General features: G+C 46.1%; 2 protein-coding genes across 4 annotated transcripts; one reads left to right on the top strand and one right to left on the bottom strand.

The window, feature by feature from the left end:
• The first annotated feature begins 303 nt into the window (after positions 1 to 303).
• ubxn11 (UBX domain protein 11) lies at positions 304 to 17,699 on the top strand. 3 transcript variants are annotated; one of them, XM_035407155.1, is made up of 15 exons: positions 304 to 488; positions 956 to 1,042; positions 1,203 to 1,240; positions 1,557 to 1,679; positions 4,537 to 4,637; positions 6,884 to 6,938; positions 8,264 to 8,343; positions 9,822 to 9,930; positions 10,369 to 10,586; positions 11,334 to 11,411; positions 13,372 to 13,729; positions 13,877 to 13,980; positions 14,146 to 14,198; positions 14,718 to 14,855; positions 15,782 to 17,699. In XM_035407155.1, exons 2-15 carry the CDS (start codon positions 975 to 977, stop codon positions 15,909 to 15,911), a joined length of 1,653 nt encoding a protein of 550 aa, XP_035263046.1. In that variant the 5' UTR covers positions 304 to 488; positions 956 to 974; the 3' UTR covers positions 15,912 to 17,699. The 3 variants fall into 3 exon arrangements, with proteins under 3 accessions (XP_035263046.1, XP_035263055.1, XP_035263064.1); XM_035407164.1 differs by having other exon boundaries at positions 1,557 to 1,667; XM_035407173.1 differs by having other exon boundaries at positions 306 to 488; positions 14,733 to 14,855.
• LOC118221796 (SH3 domain-binding glutamic acid-rich-like protein 3) lies at positions 16,726 to 23,411 on the bottom strand. Its single transcript, XM_035407186.1, has 3 exons — positions 23,220 to 23,411; positions 19,845 to 20,012; positions 16,726 to 19,374 (listed from the first exon to the last, which is right to left on the bottom strand). The coding sequence occupies exons 1-3, from the start codon at positions 23,262 to 23,264 to the stop codon at positions 19,309 to 19,311; spliced, it is 279 nt and encodes a 92-aa protein (XP_035263077.1). The 5' UTR covers positions 23,265 to 23,411; the 3' UTR covers positions 16,726 to 19,308.
• Positions 23,412 to 23,625: the final 214 nt, after the last annotated feature.

Raw genomic sequence — 23,625 nt, forward strand, 5'->3', positions numbered from 1 at the left:
GATTTGAAAAACGTTGGGGTCAAACCATAGACAGTATAAAAAATAATGGGTCAAACCAGTCCAGCCAATCAGGGGCCGGCTGTGTTTCATCGTATTAAAAAGTAAATGGACGTTATTGTGAGCGCCAACAATTTTCCGACTGGATATCTTGATTTATATCTACACGAGGTAGCAGTACCTCCCAGAGACTGTAAAAAATAGGTACCTCCAAAGTGGTACTCTGACATCACGATTGGGGCGGGGCCATTTATTCTGTTCATGCCATGCGAAATTATAAAATAATACTGAAAGAAAGGACTGCGTGTTCTCACTGCTCAGGTTGCCCTGTCCCGTAGCTGCGGGCTGCGAAACGATTTCAATGAAACAAGCACGTGGCTTCATACAATGACTCCGGTAACCAATGGAAACGAACTGTAAACAAGCTTGCCAGTGCCTGCCAGTGAACTGGAGAGTGTCTGTGCTGGACACGTTTTGGACCTGTGGATTAGGTAAATTATATATTTAATTATATAATTATATATATATATAATTATATATTATATATTTACTTTGCGCTTAAAACAAAAGCCAGGTGGCTAGCTAGCTCACAAACATTTGTTTAATGCGCAGTTAGTGTAACTATGTACCTTAGTAGACTAGTCTACCTTAATGTATTCTGGGATATTAGCTCGACATAAAATAGCATTAACGTCTTTTCAAACAGTCTTCATGATACGATGTAATACGGAAAAAAAAGCTTTGATCCTGTGAAAAGTAATGCCACAAATGTGGCTAGCTAGAGATTATTTGTAGAGTGAGGTGCTGGTGCTTACACACGCGCAGGAGACAAATGCTTTTTGATGCACTTGCTTTCCTTCGCTCTAGTTACGAGTGTCCATTGAATGTCTAAATGGCAATGAATTATAATCAGATGTCGCTGTTACCGCAAATATAGCATATTTTCTGTCCGTTACAGCCCTGGGTGCGTCAGGAACATGAGCTCACCGCTTTCGATATTGGGGAAAAACAAAAGAGTTCCCCTCCCCGCTGGCCAGAACCTGGGGTAGGAAGAGCACACAGGCTCCTCGGCACACCTTTAAAATCAATCCGCGATCACTCCCGCAATGACCACTGACTGACTTCCCCAGGCGCCCTGCTGCTGTTGCTACTGCTGTTTGTATTTCTCTGGCTCATGGTGAAATGTGCATCTTTTATCTTCATAGGCAGAGATGCAAACCTTTCAAAGAGAAAACATGTGCAGGTAAGCTCCTTTGTATCTCCCCCATCTGTCTAATGTAACACTGTAAGTGGGAAATAATACTAATAATAATAATAATAATAATAGTCATCCTTATCCAGAAGGATTTAAAGAACTTATGTTTCACACACTAAAATATCTATTTAAACAGCTGGATATTTACTGAAATAGCTCGGGTTAAGTAGCTCAGAAGTGCCATAGCAGTGTCCCACCAGGGATTCGAACCTGCAGTACAGGAGCAGTCCTCTATCAATACCTGACACTGCTCCCCGAGGGCGATGGGAAACCACGGCGACTGCAGTCTTATTTCAATCCTCAGGGCATGAAGCGACACAGATGAGTGACATCATCTCGCCCGGACCGAGGCAGCATGTCGCCCTGGCCCCAGATGCTCCTTCTACTTCCAGGTCAAAGGTCACACCGAGAAAAGGTGGCATCAGTGGTAATGTCCCGTGTGATTGTGGTCCTCTTTGAAATGCTCCCTCCCCCTCTGCACTGTGTTACACAGACCCCAGGCTACATGCTCCCCGCCCCTCTGCACTGTTTTACACAGACCCCAGGCTACATGCTCCCTCCCCTCTGCAGCTGTGTTACACAGACCCCAGGCTACAGGACAAAGGCCATGCAGCCCAAAACTGCCCTTTATAAAAAGAGTGCTCGTCACAATCTCAAGAGTCAATCTCCACCCACCTTATCACCAGAGCAGACCTACTGAAAGCAGTAAGATTTCACTTCCCTAATGAGGCTTTTTTTTAGTTGTCCACACCAAAGATTTGTTATGCATGATAAGATGTTAATTAAAGGCGCATATCTCATAATATTTACGGTGTCCAGGCATTGGACAGGCTGGGCCCTATAGAGCGGCTCAGTCAGTAAACACTATAGAGCGGCTCAGTCAGTAAACACTCACCACGAGCGCAGGCTGGGCCCTATAGAGTGGCTCAGTCAGTAAACACTCACCACGAGCGCAGGCTGGGCTCCATAGAGTGGCTCAGTCAGTAAACACTCACCACGAGCACAGGCTGGGCCCTACAGAGTGGCTCAGTCAGTAAATACTCACCACGAGCGCAGGCTGGGCTCGATAGGGTGGCTCAGTCAGAAAAGACTCTCACTACGAGCGCAGGCTGGGCACTATAGAGCGGCTCAGTCAGAAAAGACTCTCACTACGAGTGCAGACTGGGCCCTATAGAACGGCTCAGTCAGTGAAGACTCTCACTACGAGCGCAGGCTGGGCCCTATAGGGTGGCTCAGTCGGTAAAGACTCTCACTACGAGCGCAGACTGGGCCCTATAGAGCGGCTCAGTCAGTAAAGACTCTCACTACGAGCGCAGGCTGGGCCCTATAGGGTGGCTCAGTCGGTAAAGACTCTCACTACGAGCGCAGACTGGGCCCTATAGAGCAGCTCAGTCAGTAAAGACTCTCACTACGAGCGCAGGCTGGGCCCTATAGAACGGCTCAGTCAGTAAAGACTCTCACCACGAGTGCAGTCTTGGTGCTGCAGTGCAGCGGTGTAAACATAGCCTTAGTGCTGTAGTGTAAATGTAGCCTTAAAGCTGTAGTGCAGTAAATGTAGCATGAGCATTGTAGTGTAAACGTAGCCTTAGCGCTGTAGTGCAGTGGTGTAAACGTAGCCTTAGCACTGTAGTGCAGTAAACGTAGCCTTAGTGCTGTAGTGCAGTGGTGTAAACGTAGCCTTTAGTGCTGTAGTGCAGTGGTGTAAACGTAGCCTTAGCGCTGTAGTGCCATGGTGTAAATGTAGCATTAGTGCTGTAGTGCCGTGGTGTAAACATAGCATTAGTGCTGTAGTGCAGTGGTGTAAAAGTTGCATTAGCGTTGTAGTGCAGTGGTGTAAACGTAGCATTAGAGCTTTAGTGCAGTAAACGTATCCTTAGTGCTGTAGTGCAGTAAACGTAGCCTTAGTGCTGTAGTGCAGTAAATGTAGCCTTAGTGCTGTAGTGCAGTGGTGTAAACGTAGCCTTAGCGCTGTAGTGCAGTAAACATAGCATTAGCGCTGTAGTGCAGTAAACGTAGCCTTGGCGCTGTAGTTCAGCAAACGTAGCCTTAGTGCTGTAGTGCAGTGGTGTAAACGTAGCCTTAGTGCTGTAGTGCAGTGAACGTAGCCTTAGTGCTGTAGTGCAGTGGTGTAAACGTAGCCTTAGTGCTGTAGTGCAGTAAACGTAGCCTTAGCGCTGTAGTGCAGTAAACATAGCCTTAGCGCTGTAGTGCAGTAAACGTAGCCTTAGCGCTGTAGTGCAGTAAACGTAGCCTTAGTGCTGTAGTGCAGTGGTGTAAACGTAGCCTTAGCTCTGTAGTGCAGTAAATGTAGCCTTAGTGCTGTAGTGCAGTAAACGTAGCCTTAGTGCTGTAGTGCAGTAAACGTAGCCTTAGTGCTGTAGTGCAGTGGTGTAAACGTAGCATTAGAGCTGTAGTTCAGCAAACGTAGCCTTAGTGCTGTAGTGCAGTGGTGTAAACGTAGCCTTAGTGCTGTAGTGCAGTGGTGTAAATGTAGCCTTAGTGCTGTAGTGCAGTAAACGTAGCCTTAGCGCTGTAGTGCAGTAAACGTATCCTTAGTGCTGTAGTGCAGTAAACGTAGCCTTAGTGCTGTAGTGCAGTAAACGTAGCCTTAGTGCTGTAGTGCAGTAAACGTAGCCTTAGTGCTGTAGTGCAGTAAACGTAGCATTAGCGCTGTAGTGCAGTAAACATAGCATTAGAGCTGTAGTGCAGTAAACGTAGCCTTAGTGCTGTAGTGCAGTAAACGTAGCCTTAGTGCTGTAGTGCAGTAAACGTAGCCTTAGTGCTGTAGTGCAGTAAACGTAGCCTTAGTGCTGTAGTGCAGTGGTGTAAACGTAGCCTTAGTGCTGTAGTGCAGTAAATGTAGCCTTAGCGCTGTAGTGCAGTAAATGTAGCCTTAGTGCTGTAGTGCAGTGGTGTAAACGTAGCCTTAGTGCTGTAGTGCAGTAAACGTAGCATTAGCGCTGTAGTGCAGTAAACATAGCATTAGAGCTGTAGTGCAGTAAACGTAGCATTTATCTAGTGTGTGTTGATTTCGACTTGCACTTTTACTGTTATTGCTTATCTTTTTATTAGTTTTGTTATACTATATTTTATTTATTCATTTTCGTTTTTTTTTAATTTAAACTCATGTCCTTTTTAACTTACTTATTTCCACTTTTTATGTTCAGCACTTGGAGTCGCATTTGACGTATGACTTGTGCTATATAAATAAAGTTTGATTGATTGATTGATTAGCGCTGTAGTGCAGTGCTACCTGAGCTGAAGTGACACTCTGACTGCCTCAGCCTCAGGCCTCAGTGACTTTGAGCTGATGTCCACAATGATGGAGAAACTGCATCTGCTGGAGAAGAAGGTGTGCAGCCAAAGCATGGAGATCCAGAGCAAGGTGAACAGCACACCTGTCACACCTGTACCTATATATAACAGCACGCCTTTCACACCTGTACCTATATATAACAGCACGCCTTTCACACCTGTACCTACATATAGCAGCATGTTTGTTACCCCTATTCCAGCACATCGGATTTAAAATTAAACGAATATAAGGGTAACGCTCAGACTGTCAGCTTCAATTTAAAGGTATCTACATCTGTATGAGGTGATCCATGTAGGAATTGCAGCCGTTTTTATATATAATCCCCCCATTTTGGGAGGCCAAAAGTAGTTGGACAGTTGGCTGCTAAGCTGTTTCTTCCGTCAAACTCAATGAAATTTTATTTACGCAGCACCTTTAATACAAGTGAATGCAGTTTAAAGCGCTTTCCATACAAATTGTGAGTAACAAGAAACAATGTACAAGAATAAAGAAGTAAAACAATAAAACAGGGGAGGCTGATGCACACCAAAATTTAAGCTAAAATTAAAGATAAAAATGCTAAAATAAATGGAATAAAAAAGAATTTAAAAAACAGCTGTGTGCTGTTGCATCATTAGTTCATGCACAAGAAAGCAAACAAAAGGTCTTGAGTTGTTTCTTGGTCTGGAATTTGCATTTGGAGTCAGTTACTGTTGTCTCTCAACATGAGGACCAAAAAAGTGTAAATGTCAGTAAAGCAGGCCATCATGGGGTGGAAAAAATCAGAGTAAATTGATCAGAGATGCAGATAAAACTCTGGGTGTGTCAAAACCAACTGTCTGCCACATGATGAGAAGGAAGGACTCGCTGGTGAGCTCAGCAATAGCAAACAGGCTGGTAGACCACAGTAGTGGGTGATAGAAGAATACTTTCAGTTGTAAAGAAAACCCCCTTTTCATCTGTGGAACAGATCAAGACCACAGTCCTTAGTCATAAATGAATCAGAGACTAAAATGAAGGGCAGCAAACAATTGCTTAACATCAATAACAGCATGGCCAGGTTAGAGTTTGCTAAAAAAAAAAAGAACATTAATTTAAAAACGTGGCATGTGCAAGGTAGCTACAGTAGCCTAACTAAAGTAGTTAACACAAGAAAAGCTACAGGATGTTGTCACTTTACGAAAACCAATAAATCAGCCATCACAATTGTAAACAATGTGTAAATAGGAAAAACATCAAACTGTAAATATTGAGAAATGATCATTCACCTTTTTAACAGGGTTACGTTTGTTTTATGGTATGTTCATCTTACACCTTGCATCCACAGGTGTCAGTGTCAATCATAAATTGGTAATGGTCAATTGGTCATTCATCCGATGACTTTGATCAGATGTTGTTATTGGCAGATGTAGCTAAATGTCCAATGGGGAGAATTATTGATTGTGGGCATTTAATGATAATGAAATCAGCAGGAAAAATAAGGAGAAAAACGCAGAATAACCTACGTTTGGGGCTTTATTGTGTTGACGTGTGAAGTTGTTACAGAATTTTGTGTGTTTAGTTTAGTTTATTTATTTGACGATTCACTTTAAAAGGACAATTACATGGTTGCAAACACAAATGTACATGCACATTTAAAAGAGCATCAAGGATAACACAAAAAAGTCACAAGACTTATTTCCATTGTGGTCCTTGCTGTAGCTGTTTACATGAGGTCAGAAGGGACAGAAGTTAATGAAGTTACTGTGTGACCCTCCAAGGCGTAGCATGGCGGGTGGCATACAAGCCATCCAAATACACACCGCCTACTCAACTTTCAGAACGCGTAAAATCCGATGGCACTTGTTTTCTCCGTTCGTGGTGCTCGCTGTGGCAGGAAACCAGCATTGCTGCAGTAGATGTTTAATGTCAGGTTTGAGCACAGTTTGAGTATTTTTATCTGGGTCAAAAGCAGACTGCATGATTTCACCCTTAGCAACTACAGAGAAACGGCAAACAGACAGTTAGATTTACTGTTCACATTTATAAACACACTGGAGAAACATTCACCTGTAAAAAGGTTCTGGAAGAAAGAAACCTGGGAGTCCAGATTAGACCAAGTCTTCCAGGCGATCTGACTGACTACATTGTAGTGTGTGCATTGCCTACGAGTTAGATTTATCCAGACAAGAAGAATGATGTTGAAGAGATATGAGATGTGGGATATGAGATATGAGATATAAGATGTGGGATATGAGATATGAGATATAAGATGTGTGATGAGATGTGAGGTAATTAGATATGAGATGTAAGATATGAGATATGGAACATAGCATGCATGTGTGTGCTGTCTGCAGGAGAAAAAGATTGCTGTGCTGCAAGAGAAACTGAGGATTCTCCAGAAATCAAAAGGTAAAAATGCACAGCCTCCTCTGCATTACCAATAAAACAGCAGATTCAAATCACTTGATTTACCAGTTAATTTATATAGCGCCTTTCGTGCAAGATAACATGACAGCCCGCGTTTACAATTAAACTAGTCTCCTCCATTTTCTACCCTACCCACTCAACTCCGAGTACGCAACCGAGTCACTGACGCAAGTTCATTAGACACTGAGTAAATTTCTCCTGTCAATTACTCGCACCAGACATTAGGGTACATTGTGTGACTGGGACCGCAAATCGGACATAGACAAATCATTTAAAAATTGGACGTCTGGAAACCCTAGCTGCATAGCTAGAGGTAACGTTACACACAGGTCCAACAGAAAACAAGCCATCTCCACATCGCTTTCCGTCCCCTTGACGAGCTTCAGCTCACGACACAGAGGAAAAGCAATCCTAAGGTTAGGTCAACTGTAGTTCTTGAACGAGTCCTGTCGGCTTGTCTTTTTGCTTCGGTATATTTGGGCCATCATAGCAACTAGCCAGCTATACCAACAAACACTCCATCCTTCCCCACACAGAAAAGTGCACCACGCCCAGAAACGTTCCGAACACATTTTAGAATAACAAATACAAGTAAAGGTGCGCAGTGTGTAAAAAGTGGCGAAAAGTGCATAAAGACAGAGATTGCCAGTGCAGCATAGATATAGGATGGGTATATAATATTCTGAAGTTATAAATCCTGCATAGTATGCCTTATTTAGGCTATTCCTTAGGCGTGGTCATGTAAATAATGTATTCATTAACAAATTTACACTATTAGCAATTTATTGCCAACCCTCGTCCCTGGCGTTTTTGGCAGCAACATTATATGTGTTTTATGTTCTTCCTATCCATCCATTATATTCGTTCATATCAGTTTTTTTTCCTCAGGTGAAAAACCTGCTGCTCGAGCAGGCAGTCCGTGCTGGGCTGCTATAGCGTCATTTTCGCAGGCAACGGCACTTTTATGGGAATGTGCACAGAGCTGAATTAACAAGGCTTGTGTTCACTTTGTTAACCCCTTAGTGATGCCGGTTAAGCCCAATTGCAGTTGTTAGGTTTTGTGAAGCCATCAAACGCAAAGAAACCATGTGTATGTTAAGCTTCCTTTGTCGTACACTCTAAGAAACACATTTAAATACGCATTTGTGCAAGTTTATCTGGTAAAATATCTGCCTCAGTCAGCTGGAAAATGAGGTTACAGTGAGAGCAAGCGATGGTTTCAGTTCTCTTGTATCCTCATGGTTCTGCTTCTGCACAACAGCCCACTTCCTGTGTGTGTGTGTGTGTGTGCGTGCCTGTACACGCAGTGGAGGGTGGAAGCTCTGGTCGAGTGGAGGAACTGCAACAGACCTGCCACAGGCTCCAGAACCAGGTGTGGGAGATGGAGGTGAGATCACAGAGACCTGTGCGCACGCGCACACGCACACACACACACACACACACTCACTCACTGCCACGGCCCGGCTTGAAAAGCCACAACAAGTCCAATGTACCCAAAAACAACAATCCAAAAACTGATTTAAAAACGCAAACCCAGACATTTATTAGAATAAATAACAAACTAATCACAAACTAAAACAAATGAAAACCCACAAAGTTCAAACAAAACAATCTTCACAAAAACTACAAACTCAAACCACAAATCAAACCACACACAAAAGAAGACCCCCCTTGCCTCATACTGCTGGGCTTAAGTTGGCTCACAGGCAGGTGGAGGCAATCAGGCAATTAGGTAATTAAGCAACTACCTCCACCTGCACTATCCAGGCAAGCAGAGGCAGGGGACGTAACACTCACTCACACACACAAAAACACACACATACACACACACATTGCCCTGGTTAAAGTGTTCAGCACTCTTGAGTACTGAATACAAGCGATGCTGCATGCTAGAACCCCTCACTTAACCTACATATAGAATATATTATAGAATATATATAGAATATATTAGGCTTTAGATCATGCTGTGTAGCCTTTATAATTCTGCTCTCTTTTGCGTATGGTGGCTTGTAATATTTCACCCCCGCTCTCTGAAGACTGCTGATGTCACTGTTGTTTTAGGGTTTTTCTTCGCAGCTCTTAGGATTCGTCTGTCATCATCCAGTGAACAAAAGCCAGAATCTATACATTTAGAGGGGTGGAAATTCCTAGTCGGCTAGAAAACTTTCACTTTTCAAACCTGACTTTTCACCACTGTGTTGATGCTAGCACCATCTGTCTTCATCTACCTTTCTTCATTCACGCACCATTTCCCCTTTTATTTTCCCTCTAGAACGCTGTTTCCACCATTTCCCCTTTTATTTTCCCTCTAGAACGCCGTTTCCACCATTTCCCCTTTTATTTTCCCTCTAGAACGCCGTTTCCATTTCCCGCCCGTATTCTTGTTCTGTTTTGATTTTCTTGCGTATCAGTTATTTGCTTTCTGTGCTTCGCACCTCCATTTTAACTGCTGTGTTTTGTAAAACACATGGCTATTAAGTTCCATCCATCATACAGCAAATAGAGAACCAGAGCTGCTCCTGAATGACTGGCATGGTGTGTGTGTGTGTGTGTGTGTGTGTCTGTATGTGTGGGTGTGTCTGTGTGTGTGTGTGTGTGTGTGTGTGTGGGTGTGTGTGTGTGTGTGTCTGTGAGTGTGTGTGTCTGTTTGTATGTGTGTGTGTGTGTGTGGGTGTGTCTGTATGTGTGTGTGTGTCTGTATGTGTGGGTGTTTCTGTATGTGTGTCTGAGTGTGTGTGTCTGTTTGTATGTGTGTGTGTGTGTGGGTGTGTCTGTATGTGTGTGTGTGTGTGTGTGTGTGTCTGTATGTGTGTGTGTGTGGGTGTGTGTCTGTATGTGTGTGTGTGTGTGGGTGTTTGTCCACAGCGGTTCCTGAATGACTATGGCATGGTGTGGGTGGGAAGCAGTGTCGGTCCGCAGGAAGAGGCAGAGACGAAAGAGGAAGTACTGCATAGGCCACACCTACCTGAGCCAGGTACAGGAACCTGCTCCCTTATTTCCTGTGCACCTCATGCTAACACTTACAGTCTCTGCTCTGGACATGCTAACGCTAACAGTCTCTGCACTGGACGTGCTAACGCTAGCATTCTCTGCCCTGGACATGCTAATGCTAACAGTCTCTGCTCTGAAAATGCTAACGCTAACAGTCTCTACCCTGGACGTGCTAACGCTAACATTCTCTGCTCTGGACATGCTAATGCAAACAGTCTCTGCACTGGACGTGCTAACGCTAACAGTCTCTGCACTGGACGTGCTAACGCTAACAGTCTCTGCTCTGGACAGTGTCTCCTGTAGGAATGTCCAGTGAAAGAGTTCCTCAGCTATTGTTCTCCTCTGGCCTGAATGGGGAAGCAGCACCGCTGCAATGTTAAGAGTCCTGCTGTGGGAACGTTTCTAGCTCTCCTTCTTGCAGATGTCTCAGTGGACCGGGACTTCCACATGAACTTTGACCTGGTCCTGCGGAGCGTGCGGGACCTGAATGTCCTGGCGGGGGAGGATGTGTCCCATGTGCAGGCCACGCCTGGGGGGGCCCGCCTGGCCCGCCGCTCGCCCATCCCCCTCTCTCTCTTCAGAAACGGCATCATCATGTTTGATGGCCCCTTCCGCCCATACCACGATCCCAGCACACAGGTACCACACAGCACAGCGCATAGATACAGAACAGATGACTCAGACAGCTGTGTGTCAGTGCAGAGGTACAGCACAGGTGATTCAGGTGTGTGTCAGTGCACAGATACAGCACAGGTGACTCAGGTGTGTGTCTGTACACAGGTACGGCACAGGTGACTCAGGTGTGTGTCAGTGCACAGGTACAATGCAGGTGACTCAGACATGTATCAGTGCACAGGTGCACTATGTTTTACATTGAAATAATTCATAATGCTGGAAACTCCAAAGCAATACACTTGTGTGCTGCAGGTAAAGACAGTTTACTGTTGCGAGGTTGCCGTGACAGTTTGACAGATTTCTTTGTGCTGCTGTGATTGGTTAGACGGCCTGCTTTGCACTACTGTGACTGGCTACAGCTGCAACAGGTTTTTTGGTCTCACCATGTATGTGATGAAAAGGGAACAGAAATCCACAGAGGACTGCTCCGTCTTCATATTAAAAACACTAATAATGCTAATGATGCTAATAACACTAATAATGCTAGTGATGCTAACAACGCTAATAATCCCAGTTTGGAACATGCAGATGAACAATGAAGAACACCTTAACAGTTTTGATTGTAATATGAAACAGGATGTGAGTGAGGGCCTCTGCAGGAAGTGGGTTTTTGCTGCTGCAGCGCTGTTCTGCACACGGCAACAGCAAAACCGCCTGGCAGCACTGAGGTGAGCGGCCCTGTCGGCTGACCCGCTGGTCATGTGATTGCAGCAGTGCATGCTGGACCTGATGGATGGATACTTCCCTTCTGAGCTGCAAGAGAGGTTTCCAGATGGGGTTCCCTTCCAGGTGTGTGTGTGTGCGTGTGTGTGTGCAGAAGCATGTGTTTGTGTGTGTACATGCGTGTGTGTGTGTGCGTGTGTGTTTGTGTGTGTACATGCGTGTGTGTGCGTGTGTGTGTGTGCATTAGTCTTAGGTGGCTTCTGTTGAATGTCTGTGTCTTGTTATAGCAGTTGAAATGTGCTGATTATTATATTTGTGAAATCATATTCAGAATTAAACAACCAAACAGTATAAACATTCAGTACCTGGAGCACCCTGTCAGAGCACCCTTCACTCTATTCATACAACAGCGCCCCAACTGGTGAAGGAGGGTTTTGCCTTTTCAGTCTGTGGGTGTGTTTTTGGCTATGGACGTTTTGTACTGAAATTAACCTTTCCTTGAATTCTGTAGAAACAGACGTGTGCAGCTGTGGCGAGGCTCAGTCCAGACGGGCCTTGTCCCTCAAAGAGAATTCCAGGAAACTGTCGCACATACTTATTTGGGTCAAGATTATGTTTGTTTGTTGCCATGGAAATGTCCTGGTTTTTTCAGTGTGTTTGGTGAAGGTGTGGTCAGGCTGTGGTCAGAGCAGCCCAGTCCAGACAGTGTGGTGGTGAGGTCTCTCTGTTGACCAGATCTATAGCCTAGGTGTGCTTGAAGTCCCCTAACCTTGTGAATGAGTACGAGGTGGGGTACACACACACCTGCAGCTGAGGTGTGTGTGTACTTCTGTCTGTCCTGCTGGGAGGTCTGGTGTTCAGTACTAGAGGTGCCTTGTCTGAGGTGTGTGTGTACTTCTGTCTGTCCTGCTGGGAGGTCTGGTGTTCAGTACTAGAGGTGCCTTGTCTGAGGTGCGTTCAAGTTCAGCGAACAAGGCGAACGTTTGCAAACTATTTCAGACTTTTTTCCGTTAGCTTTGTGTTCGCCGCAAACGTTTGCAAACATAAGCTGAAAAGGTATTTTGCGGCGAACAAAAATGGACGCTGGACTGAGGGAAATGTTTCCAGTTGGGTATTTCAGTTGAAGATGCCGCAGTGTGATCAGTTTTTTCAATAATGTTATCACTAACGCTAGCCAATGTTATTATTGTTCGCTAGCTTGCTTTTTTTTTTTCATCGATGATCACAGAAGCGGCTGTGAGTACAAACACTCTCGTCGCCATGTCTGTTTATGTTTAATGCAAACAATTTGGAATGTTCGTAAAAAGCCGTTCAAATTGTGAACAGTTCAAAGTAAACATGTTCGCCACGAACATTCGCCTCTGTTTGCTGAACTTGAACGCACCTCTGATCTGTGCACACAAGTGCACACAAACTCAACAAGAATGTGTCATCAGGCCAGAAAGCAGTGTAGGGTTAGCTCTCCCAGGCAAGAGCTCATGTAGCTGTAGCAGGTTGTGTTGTGTTGTGTAAAGCTGTAGCAGGTTGTGTTGTGTAAAGCTGTAGCAGGTTGTGTTGTGTTTTGTAGATCTGTAGCAGGTTGTGTTGTGTTGTGTAGAGCTGTAGCAGGTTGTGTTGTGTTGTGTAGAGCTGTATCAGGTTGTGTTGTGTTGTGTAAAGCTGTAGCAGGTTGTGTTGTGTTGTGTAGAGCTGTAGCAGGTTGTGTTGTGTTGTGTAAAGCTGTAGCAGGTTGTGTTGTGTTGTGTAGAGCTGTAGCAGGTTGTGTTGTGTAAAGCTGTAGCAGGTTGTGTTGTGTAAAGCTGTATCAGGTTGTGTTGTGTTGTGTAGAGCTGTATCAGGTTGTGTTGTGTTGTGTAGAGCTGTATCAGGTTGTGTTGTGCTGTGTAGAGCTGTAGCAGGTTGTGTTGTGTTGTGTAGAGCTGTATCAGATTGTGTTGTGCTGTGTAGAGCTGTAGCAGGTTGTGTTGTGTTGTGTAGAGCTGTATCAGGCTGTGTTGTGCTCTGTAGAGCTGTAGTAGGTTCTGTTGTGTATAGCTGTGGCAGGTTGTGTTGTGTTGTGTAGCAGTGTATTTTTGTGTAATTTCAGGTCAATGACAGGAGGGAGGAGGAGTTTAAGGAGAGACATGTGGGGGCGAAGTTCCCAGGAGAGGGGAAGTCTGTGGGTGTGGCCACAGAATTCACCATTCACAGCAATGGACACACCCCCGGGCAAGCTGTGCACGATGGACACACCCCCAAGCAAGCCGTGCACGATGGACACACCCCCAAGCAAGCCGTGCACGATGGACACACCCCCAAGCAAGCCGTGCACGATGGACACACCCCCAAGCAAGCCGTGCACGATGGACACACCCCCAAGCAAGCCGTGTACGATGGACACACCCCCAAGCAAGCCATGTACGATGGACACACCCCCAAGCAAGCCGTGTATGATCAGGCAACAGGTCAGTGAAGTGATTGTGACATCACTCACACACAGACAGATTCATAGATTAGATGGAAGGATAACCAGACAGAGAGAGAAAAAGAAGGAGAGAGAGATGCAGTGGTGAATGATCTGTTGGTGTGGAATGATCTGTTTTTTCTCTGAGGTGGAAAGCTGTCCGTGGAGCAGTTCCTGAACAAGCTGCCGAAGACGGTGATTAGGGCGGGAAGAGTGATTGACATTCGCAGCTCTCTGAAGGCGGACATGCAGGTAAACCTGCCCACTTAGAGCCACGCCCCCTTCATTAGCATAAGGACCCAGAACCAGAGACTGTGCATGTGTAATCTATGAGCTTGTGTATCGGCTGTTCTTTTGAGAGTGATGTAATCTTAAACAGCATGTGAGATGATCTCTACCTGCTCTCCCCAAACACAGAGCCCTTCCTGCAACTCAACTGTCATAGAAACACCAGCCCTGCAGGACCCGAGGTACCAGCTACCACTGATACTATAACAATATGCATTAGCATACTATACCATAACACACTTGCATTACTGTGACACTGCATTACTGTGATACTGTAACACTCCTGCATTAATGTGACACTGTAACACATCTGCATTACTGTGACACTGTAACACAACTGCATTACTGTGACACTGTAACCCACCTGCATTACTGTGACACTGCATTACTGTGACACTGTAACACTCCTGCATTACTGTGACACTAACACACCTGCATTACTGTGACACTGCATTACTGTGACACTAACACTCCTGCATTACTGTGACACTGTAACACTCCTGCATTACTGTGACACTGTAACACTCCTGCATTACTGTGACACTGTAACACACCTGCATTACTGTGACACTGTAACACTCCTGCATTACTGTGACACTGTAACACTCCTGCATTACTGTGATACTGTAACACACCTCTATTACGGTGACACTAACACATCTGTATTACTGTGAGATGTACAATGAGCTGTTACAGTGTAGGCCTGGTACCCGCAGGTCCCCTGCTGATGATGTCATAGTGCTGAAGGTGAGGGCGGAGGATGGGCGGAGCTGCTACATCCTCAGGATGCTGTTCTCTGAGACAGTCGGGCAGCTGCGCCACTACCTGGACACTCACAGGTGAGATTTACCTGGACTGGACATGGAACAGCATGCCCTGGTGGTGTAGATGATTTGATTGGCTGTAGAGCAGCATGCCCTGGTGGTGTAGATGATTTGATTGGCTGTAGAGCAGCATGCCCTGGTGGTGTAGATGATTTGATTGGCTGTAGAGCAGCATGCCCTGGTGGTGTAGATGATTTGATTGGCTGTAGAGTAGCATGCCCCGGTGATGTAGATGATTTGATTGGCTGTAGAGCAGCATGCCCTGGTGGTGTAGATGATTGGTTGTACTTGGTTTGATATTTGGTTTACTTCCTCCTGTTCCTCCTGTGTGTAAATGAATGCTTTTAGACTGTTGCCTAAGATACCCTATATAAATACATGGGTAGATACTGATGACCAGAAACCTGCTTTCTGTACATCTTCTCACAGTGGGCAGGAGTAGTGCGGCTGGGTTCTGCAGATCGGAGGGGGGTTTGTAGGCACACAGGAGCAGGGCTGCATTATTAAAAGAGCGGAGGGGGGTTTGTAGGCACACAGGAGCAGGGCTGCATTATTAAAAGAGCGGAGGGGGGTTTGTAGGCACACAGGAGCAGGGCTGCATTATTAAAAGAGCGTAGCTCCTGTTTCAGGACCGATCCTGTTACAGGCTGCCACACGCTGGAGTACCGTCCAACACATACTGGCCACCAGGGGGCACACAACACCCTCGACTTCCATCCTGTTCCCTTTTCAGTGAAAAAATTGTGTTATTATTATCATCATTATTGTTTTTTTCATTAAGAGAAGTTTGTGCAGTCCACACAGACCCGAGTGTGTACCTGAGACACATTCTGACTCCGTTTGATTGCTGCTGATAAGTCAGCTCCTGTTGGATTGTGAACTGAGTGTCAGCCTGTAACCTACACTCACCTGTCCTCACCTGTCCACCTGTGTCTGAGCAGAGGGCCCAGAGCATACCACATCACCAGCACCTTCCCCACGCGTCGCTATGACGACAACTCCCAGACGCTCCGCGCTTGCGGCCTGACGTCCAACGCCAGCCTGCTGCTGCAACCCCACAAGGACCCCTGACACCAGACCCTTCGCTCCTAATCTCCAGTCCTGGAGAACTGCAGTAACTGAAAGTAAATCACAAAACCCACCAATCAGTAGCCAGTTTAGACCTTTAAGACCAGGTACATTGACTCCTTAGCCAATCAGTGACTTAAAGTACTGAAGTGTAGAAACACACTTAAAACCTGCAGACACTACGGCCCTCCAGGACTGGAGTGAAACCTGCAGACACAGCGCCCCCTCCTGGACTGCAATTAAACCTGCAGACACAGCACCCCTCCTGGACAGGAGTTAAACCTGCACCCCCTCCAGGACTGTTTCTCATGATGCCAGGACATAAATGATGATAGATTGTTTGAGTTTGAGTCCTCTTGATTTATGAGGGGATCACTGGCACAGAGATCTGGAACATTCCCCTGGGACGGAGATCTGGAACGTTCCCTTGGGACAGAGATCTGGAACATTCCCCTGGGACAGAGATCTGGAACGTTCCCCTGGGACAGAGATCTGGAACGTTCCCTTGGGACAGAGATCTGGAACGTTCCCTTGGGACAGAGATCTGGAACATTCCCCTGGGACAGAGATCTGGAACGTTCCCCTGGGACAGAGATCTGGAACGTTCCCTTGGGACAGAGATCTGGAACATTCCCTTGGGACAGAGATCTGGAACATTCCCTTGGGACAGAGATCTGGAACATTCCCTTGGGGCAGAGATCAGCAGGGGAGGAACCTGGGTTCACACAAGAATTCAACAACCAGCGTTACTATGGAAACAGATCCAGTGTGTTCTGCCAGGCACAAGCCCACACCACAGAAACCACCACAAATGACATAATTTCACCAGCTATTTATTATCTTCTTGGAAGACAACAGATTTTTTTTTGGCCATAAAGGGCAGTGGTCCAAAGGCAAAGCAGTAAAAATGGAATGTCGCATTTGGTCAGAGTGTTAGGGCGAGGTACAGGTACACAAGTATGTTACAGTAACGTTAAAGTAGCGTTCTCTCAATGTTACAGTAACGTTAAAGTAGCGTTCTCTCAATGTTACAGTAACGTTAAAGCAGCGCTCTCTCAATGTTACAGTAATGTTAAAATAGCGCTCTCTCAATGTTACAGTAATGTTAAAATAGCGCTCTCTCAATGTTACAGTAACGTTAAAGTAGCGTTCTCTCAATGTTACAGTAACGTTAAATTAGCGTTCTCTCAATGTTACAGTAATGTTAAAGTAGCGTTCTCTCAATGTTACAGTAACGTTACAGCAGCGCTCTCTCAATGTTACAGTAATGTTAAAATAGCACTCTCTCAATGTTACAGTAACGTTAAAGCAGCGCTCTCTCAATGTTACAGTAATGTTAAAATAGCGCTCTCTCAATGTTACAGTAATGTTAAAATAGCGCTCTCTCAATGTTACAGTAACGTTAAAGCAGCGCTCTCTCAATGTTACAGTAATGTTAAAATAGCACTCTCTCAATGTTACAGTAACGTTAAAGCAGCGCTCTCTCAATGTTACAGTAATGTTAAAATAGCGCTCTCTCAATGTTACAGTAATGTTAAAATAGCGCTCTCTCAATGTTACAGTAACGTTAAAGCAGCGCTCTCTCAATGTTACAGTAACGTTAAAGTAGTGCTCTCTCAATGTTACGGATGCTCCCAGTGCATTTATATTTCTGTTCTAAACTCGCTGGTCATTTGCCTGGTCAGGAGCTGGACGCTGAATGCTCTGCTACTGCCTGATGAATTCACAATTCTACCACAACATAGACACTAATACTGTATGTGGGGGGGAAATAAAAATCAACTGGTTTGATGAATAGGCTCTTTCATTTAAAACCCTTTCCCACTGTAGAGCTGAACCAGGCTGGCTCATTATGGCCCTTTCTTTAGTCCATGTCCTAGGGAGTTTCTCTGTAATCTCTGTTGATGTGCAGGCCTGTGTGAGCCCAAAGGGGCTGTGTTGATGCGCTGGCCTGATCCCACTTCCTGCAGGTCTGGTCCTACTTTCTGCTGCCCTGATCCCACTTCCTGCTGGCCTGGTTCCTGCTGTACTGGGGAAATGCAGTACTGTGTTTTGTGGCACACAGGAAAGTTTTCGTCTTCATGATACACTACTACAGAAATATCTGCTAACACCTGTTTTTTCCAAAATGTAACGCCCTTGACATAAAAATCTTGGCAGGGGTAACTAAGTCCCACACACAAATGGAGCAGGGTTAGCATGTTGGACCGAGAACTGCACATCAGGACATAAACCAGCACACAAGAAGACGATGGAATGCAAATTTAGCTCTGGGGGCGGGGGGGGGGGGGGGGGGGGGGGGGGGGGGTTTGGAAGCAGGCAGAAAAATGTTCATCGCATGAGGAGATTCAAAAGCTCATCTCTCCCCCAAACTGCCAGAGGAGGATGTGGAGTAAAGAGCAGGGAATGTGGCAGGTTTTAGTGCATAGTCTGATTTACTGCATCTTAGTATGGAGAGATGAGGAGGGATTCACAGACAGACAGACAGACAGGGGGACAGGGTTAAGGACAGGGAGCTGGGCCACTCCATCTGGTCTAAAAACCTCTTCAGGTAATTCCCATATAAGTGCTACTTTTCAAATGTTTTATTTAGGAAAATTCATGGTAGTGGGGTGGAATGCTAAGCGTGTGCTCTCCACATTCAGCAGGGACACACGGGGCTGCCCCACTTATCTGAATACGGGGCAGAACTGTGGCTAAGCGATCTGACCCCTCCATCCGCCCCCCTCCCTCTCAACTGAAGAGTTCCCAGAGTTCCCAGCTCCGTAAGACTGTAGATCACATGACTGCAGACAGCACAGACCACTCAGCAGCTCACTGACGAGCTGCTGCCCCTCCATTACAGGCTTAGAGTCTCTGTTCTGCAGTAAAACCCTGGATTTATGCTAACATTTCCCAGAATGCCTGTGACCTGTGAGTGCTGTGGGAATCTGTCAGACACAAACACCCTGCTGAGATTCTCCTAATGGCCATGCTCATCGCCCAGTACTGAGCCAGCCCAGAGTCAGGTGAATTAGAGAGGCTCGGAGCAGAGAGAAGAAGGGGGGGCAGCAGAGGGAAGGGAGGGAGAGAGAGAGAGAGAATGGGGTTCGCTCTGTCTCTCCTGCATCCCACACAAACAGGATCCTTTTCCAGTTCCTGAATGGGAATTGGGCCAAGACAGTCAGGCACAGTGACACTAAACCAAAATACAGTAATACTGATGAGCAGGGTCCAGTTCAGGGGTCAGGGGTCAGGTTACAGGTCAGGGATTTGATTTCAGAGTTAGAGTAAGGTTGGGGTTTAGGGTGATAGGGTTCAGCGCTGGGGGGATGTCTTGTTTTTGGCATTTATCCTGTGGTTGGGGCAGAGAGAGAGGTGCGGTATGGGGGTGTGGGGTGGGGGACAGGGGTTGGGGTGCTCATGCCAGCTTCAGAAACTGCTCCACGGTGTCTTCCTCCACAGCTTCAGAGAACATCTGGTAGTCCTGAGGGACAGAGAGAGACGCGGTTCTTCAGCCGAACTGAGTGTCGAGCCGCCCTGCACAGGGACTCGCAGCTAAGGCCTCGCTAATGGGCGTCATTTCCTATTGAGTGCTTTTTCATCTCCCCCTTCCTCCCGCTCCCCCCAACCCACATCACAAGCGCTCTATGGCCTGCTGACACCCTGCCCCTCAGAACCCCCACCCCTCAGAACCCCATCCCTCAGAACCCCCACCCCTCAGAACCCCATCCCTCAGAAACCCCGCCCTTCAGAACCCCCACCCCTCAGAACCCCATCCCTCAGAAACCCCGCCCTTCAGAACCCCGCCCCTCAGAAACCCTGCCCTTCAGAACCCCATCCCTCAGAAACCCCGCCCTTCAGAAACCCCATTCCTCAGAAACCCCGCCCTTCAGAACCCCACCCCTCAGAACCTCGCCCCTCAGAAACCCCGCCCTTCAGAACCCCGCCCCTTACCCCACAGTATTGGTCATCGTTGAAAAGCTGAGGGGGCACAGCGGTGGGCTTCCCTGCCTTGGACCTCATCTCCTCCCGCACGGCCCCGCCCACAGAAATGTCAATCAGCTCATACTGGATGCTTTTGCTGTCCAGGATGCGCATGACCTCAGCCTGCTGGGACTTCACCTGCCGCAGGGGTCAGAGGTCAAGGTTCACATGACTCAACACAAAGCTTCTCTGAACACACACACACACACATGACTGAACACTGTGTGAGCTTACTTCATATATAAATACACATATACACACAAATATGCCTTTACAGTGCCCTCAAAAGGTATGGGAACAGTAGAGTGAAATTAGTTATTTTTGCTATATACATGAAGCGCTTGAATTTGAGATAAAAACATCAATATGTGACAAAAGTACAGACAATAAGCTTTTATTTCATGGCATGTACATGTGTATACGTTTTACCATTTGACAGAAACAGTTGTTTTTGTGTTGAGCCCTCCATTTCAGCTGTACAAAAATAAGTTAACTTGAAAGTCAATCAAAGCAATAGTCTAATATTTGGTTGCACAGCCCTTAAATGCAATAACTGCATCAAGTCTATGACCCAGTGACATCATCAATCCTTTGGTGTCTTCTTTGGAAATGCCTTTCCAGGCCTTCACTACAGCTGCTTCCAGCTGATCTTTCTTTCGGGGTTTGTCATCAGTCTCCTCTTCAGCAAGTGAAATGTCGGGCCGATACGATTTAAATCAGGTGGCTGACATGGCCAGTTCCACGTGTTTCCATTGGTGAATGCTTTTGTTGCATAAGCAGTGTGTTTGGGGTCATTATCTTGCTGGAGGATGAAACACCAGCCAATGAGGTCGGAGGAATTTCTTTGTTCATAGCCAGACAAAATCTCTCTGTACTCTTCCAAATTCATCCCACTGATGCCATCCTCTGTTACATTATCAATAAAGATGAGTGAGACCAGTTTCAGAAGCACCCATACATGCCCAAGCCATGACACTCCTCCCTCCATACTTCAGAGATGAGTGGGGGTGCTTTGTATCATGGGCTGTATGAGTGGGGGTCTTTGTATCATGGGCTGTATGAGTGGGGGTGCTTTGTATCATGGGCTGTATGAGTGGGGGTGCTTTGTATCATGGGCTGTATGAGTGGGGGTGCTTTGTATCATGGGCTGTATGAGTGGGGGTGCTTTGTATCATGGGCTGTATGAGTGGGGGTGCTTTGTATCATGGGCTGTATGAGTGGGGGTGCTCTGTATCATGGGCTGTATGAGTGGGGGTGCTTTGTATCATGGGCTGTATGAGTGGGGGTGCTTTGTATCATGGGCTGTATGAGTGGGGGTGCTTTGTATCATGGGCTGTATGAGTGGGGGTGCTCTGTATCATGGGCTGTATGAGTGGGGGTGCTTTGTATCATGGGCTGTTCCTTTCTCCACACGTGTCTTTCTACCGCTTTGGTAAAGGTTTATTTTGGTCTCGTCTGTCTGTATTTTTTGGTGAATTATAAACTCTTTGGCCGACCTGTACGGTGTTTATTTTTAGTCCACCAGTGGTTCCATTGTTTTTCACCTTTAACTTACTTCTACACAGCTGAAAATGGGGGGACTCAACACAAAAAGTGTTGTTTCTGTAAAATGGTAAAAGAATATACACACGTAAACACCATGAAATAAAAGCTGATGTATTATTGTCTCATTCATCTTTTGAGCTGAAATCCAAATGCTTTATGTGTACAGTAACAACAACAAATTTCATGCTACAGTTCCCATACTTTTGGAGAGCACTGTATACACACACACACACACACACACACACACGTGCGCGCGCGCGTGTATTCCAATATATTCACATCAGCCCTGGAGCAGTGCAGCTTGCTGAAAAATGTACCCTTATTCTCTGTCCTGAAGGGATTCTCATTGGCTGATAAAAAGAGTGTGTTTCACAGAGACACAGGACAGAATGCGGGTAACATGGACCACAGCCCTCTGCAGGGCGACTCTGCCCAGGCATTCACCCCGTCCGCTGTCTGCAAGCCACGCCCACACCGCCAACATCCAACATTAGCCCTGTAGCGCCCCATTATCCGCTTAGTTACACATCTCTGGCCTGATGCAGGGCCTGCCTGGGTCATCATGTGCTGAGGACATTTATACAGCTGCTTTTCCTTTCATTAGTCAGACAATCGCTGGTCATGAGCAGAATCAGACCCTCACACACCCCACGCAAAAAAAAAAATGAAACCGCTAACCCTGCACATTTGTTAGTTAATGCCTTATTTAGCATTCCACTCATAATTAATAAATCTGCACTCTCTCCAATTGTCCTACAGTTTATGTCTAATGTTACAACTGCACATTCTAGAGCTCCTCATCTTTAACCATGGTATAAGCTATTTAAAATACTAAAAAATATTTTTTGTTAATTCTTGCCTGAAACAATCAGACCGAAGTTTATTCATAAACCCAAGAATTACGGGGCTCAGGCCCATCAATGTCCCATAATCAATGATTGCGTGGCTATAGATTGGACACGTAGGGCTCAAGAAGCTTGCATTTACCGCCGTTTCCAGTAATAAAGCAGAGACTATTCTTATTATCAAGTCAAGCCGTGGCATTTCGGGTAAGCGAACTTCACGGTCATTGAAATCGCACACAGAACTGAATCGACTGAATAAAGTGGTATTTCAAACGCGCTTTCAAACCATGTAAACCGATAATGTAGCCTACCCATTAGCATTTCCGCGCGGTGCGATTCACGCTGCTCTCGCAGGTGCACGCGCATGGTTGAACAGCATTGTTGCCCGTGGGAAGCGGGACTAGGCGACGTGTTGGGTCCAGAGACTGAAGAGGCGGATTCCCTGCACTTCAACCACGAACAGCACAACAGTTTAGCGGTTCGCTGCATCCTGCATGCTCCCGTCGTAAAGCAAATCACCGAAGGTCCTTGTTCGTAAAATGGTTGTGAAGGACAAAAAAAAGTCTTACACACACCCACCGTTCCAGACGGACCGAAGAAAGAAATAGACTTAGTTCCGCCGTCTTGCTGGAGGCGAGTAATTAGCCGTCATCAGCATTACCCATCTCAGCCCGGAATTCGGGTTCCCAAACCCGAACATAAGGATCAAACTCTGCAGATACGCCACGTAGCGCAAACACTGCTGGTTACCAAGTTCAAATGTACGATTTGATGGCGATTTGCTGAGCCTGCGAACGCTAGATAGGATGCAATTCTGTTGTGACAGAGCTGGGTGGGTCTTATTCGGAATGTAACCCCCTCAATTTCTTTCAAATAGGCCTACAGTTAGCAGAAAATAGTATCAAAGCAACGCGTGTATTGCGGATGATCAGTGCAGATTTAAACATGCTCTCACCTCCCTTGAAGCGGTGACGGTGGTGTAGTATAATTTGACGCCCATAGTCGCAGCTCTGAAAATCCCTTTGTGTTTCGATCTCTTCCTCTACGATATCCTGGACCGTTCGCCAGCCCGCTAGTCAGCATGCGCTTTAAAGGGACCGACGCACACATCTCATCGCTCTCAAAGGCTCGCATGCGTGGCTCAAAACGACTGCAATCACCGAAACACCTTATTCCTTCCTGTTGCCACCTTACCAGCGTAGTCAACCGACTTAACTCAAGTATAAAAATGACGGCAATCATTCTAAAATTCTAAAATGCTTGACCGCTGTTCTCCCTGAACGCTAAGGGGTTAAACACAGAAAGCGTAAATCGGTTCTGCACTTTCAACAACAAACGGATTAGGATTCAACGCAATAACG

The sequence above is a fragment of the Anguilla anguilla genome, chromosome 1 (assembly GCF_013347855.1).
Source record: "Anguilla anguilla isolate fAngAng1 chromosome 1, fAngAng1.pri, whole genome shotgun sequence".
Taxonomy (NCBI): domain Eukaryota; kingdom Metazoa; phylum Chordata; class Actinopteri; order Anguilliformes; family Anguillidae; genus Anguilla; species Anguilla anguilla.

Excerpts from the sequence above, each read along its gene's own strand:
- ubxn11 (XM_035407155.1), top strand. The coding sequence starts at position 975 with ATGAGCTCACCGCTTTCGATATTGGGGAAAAACAAAAGAGTTCCCCTC. Across the intron at positions 1,241-1,556 it reads CAAAGAGAAAACATGTGCAG|GGCATGAAGCGACACAGATG; the intron begins GTAAGCTCCTTT and ends TTCAATCCTCAG. Across the intron at positions 13,981-14,145 it reads CTCTGAAGGCGGACATGCAG|AGCCCTTCCTGCAACTCAAC; the intron begins GTAAACCTGCCC and ends CCCCAAACACAG.
- LOC118221796 (XM_035407186.1), bottom strand. The coding sequence starts at position 23,264 with ATGGGCGTCAAATTATACTACACCACCGTCACCGCTTCAAGGGAG. Across the intron at positions 20,013-23,219 it reads CCGTCACCGCTTCAAGGGAG|GTGAAGTCCCAGCAGGCTGA; the intron begins GTGAGAGCATGT and ends CCCCTGCGGCAG. Across the intron at positions 19,375-19,844 it reads ACGATGACCAATACTGTGGG|GACTACCAGATGTTCTCTGA; the intron begins GTAAGGGGCGGG and ends TCTGTCCCTCAG.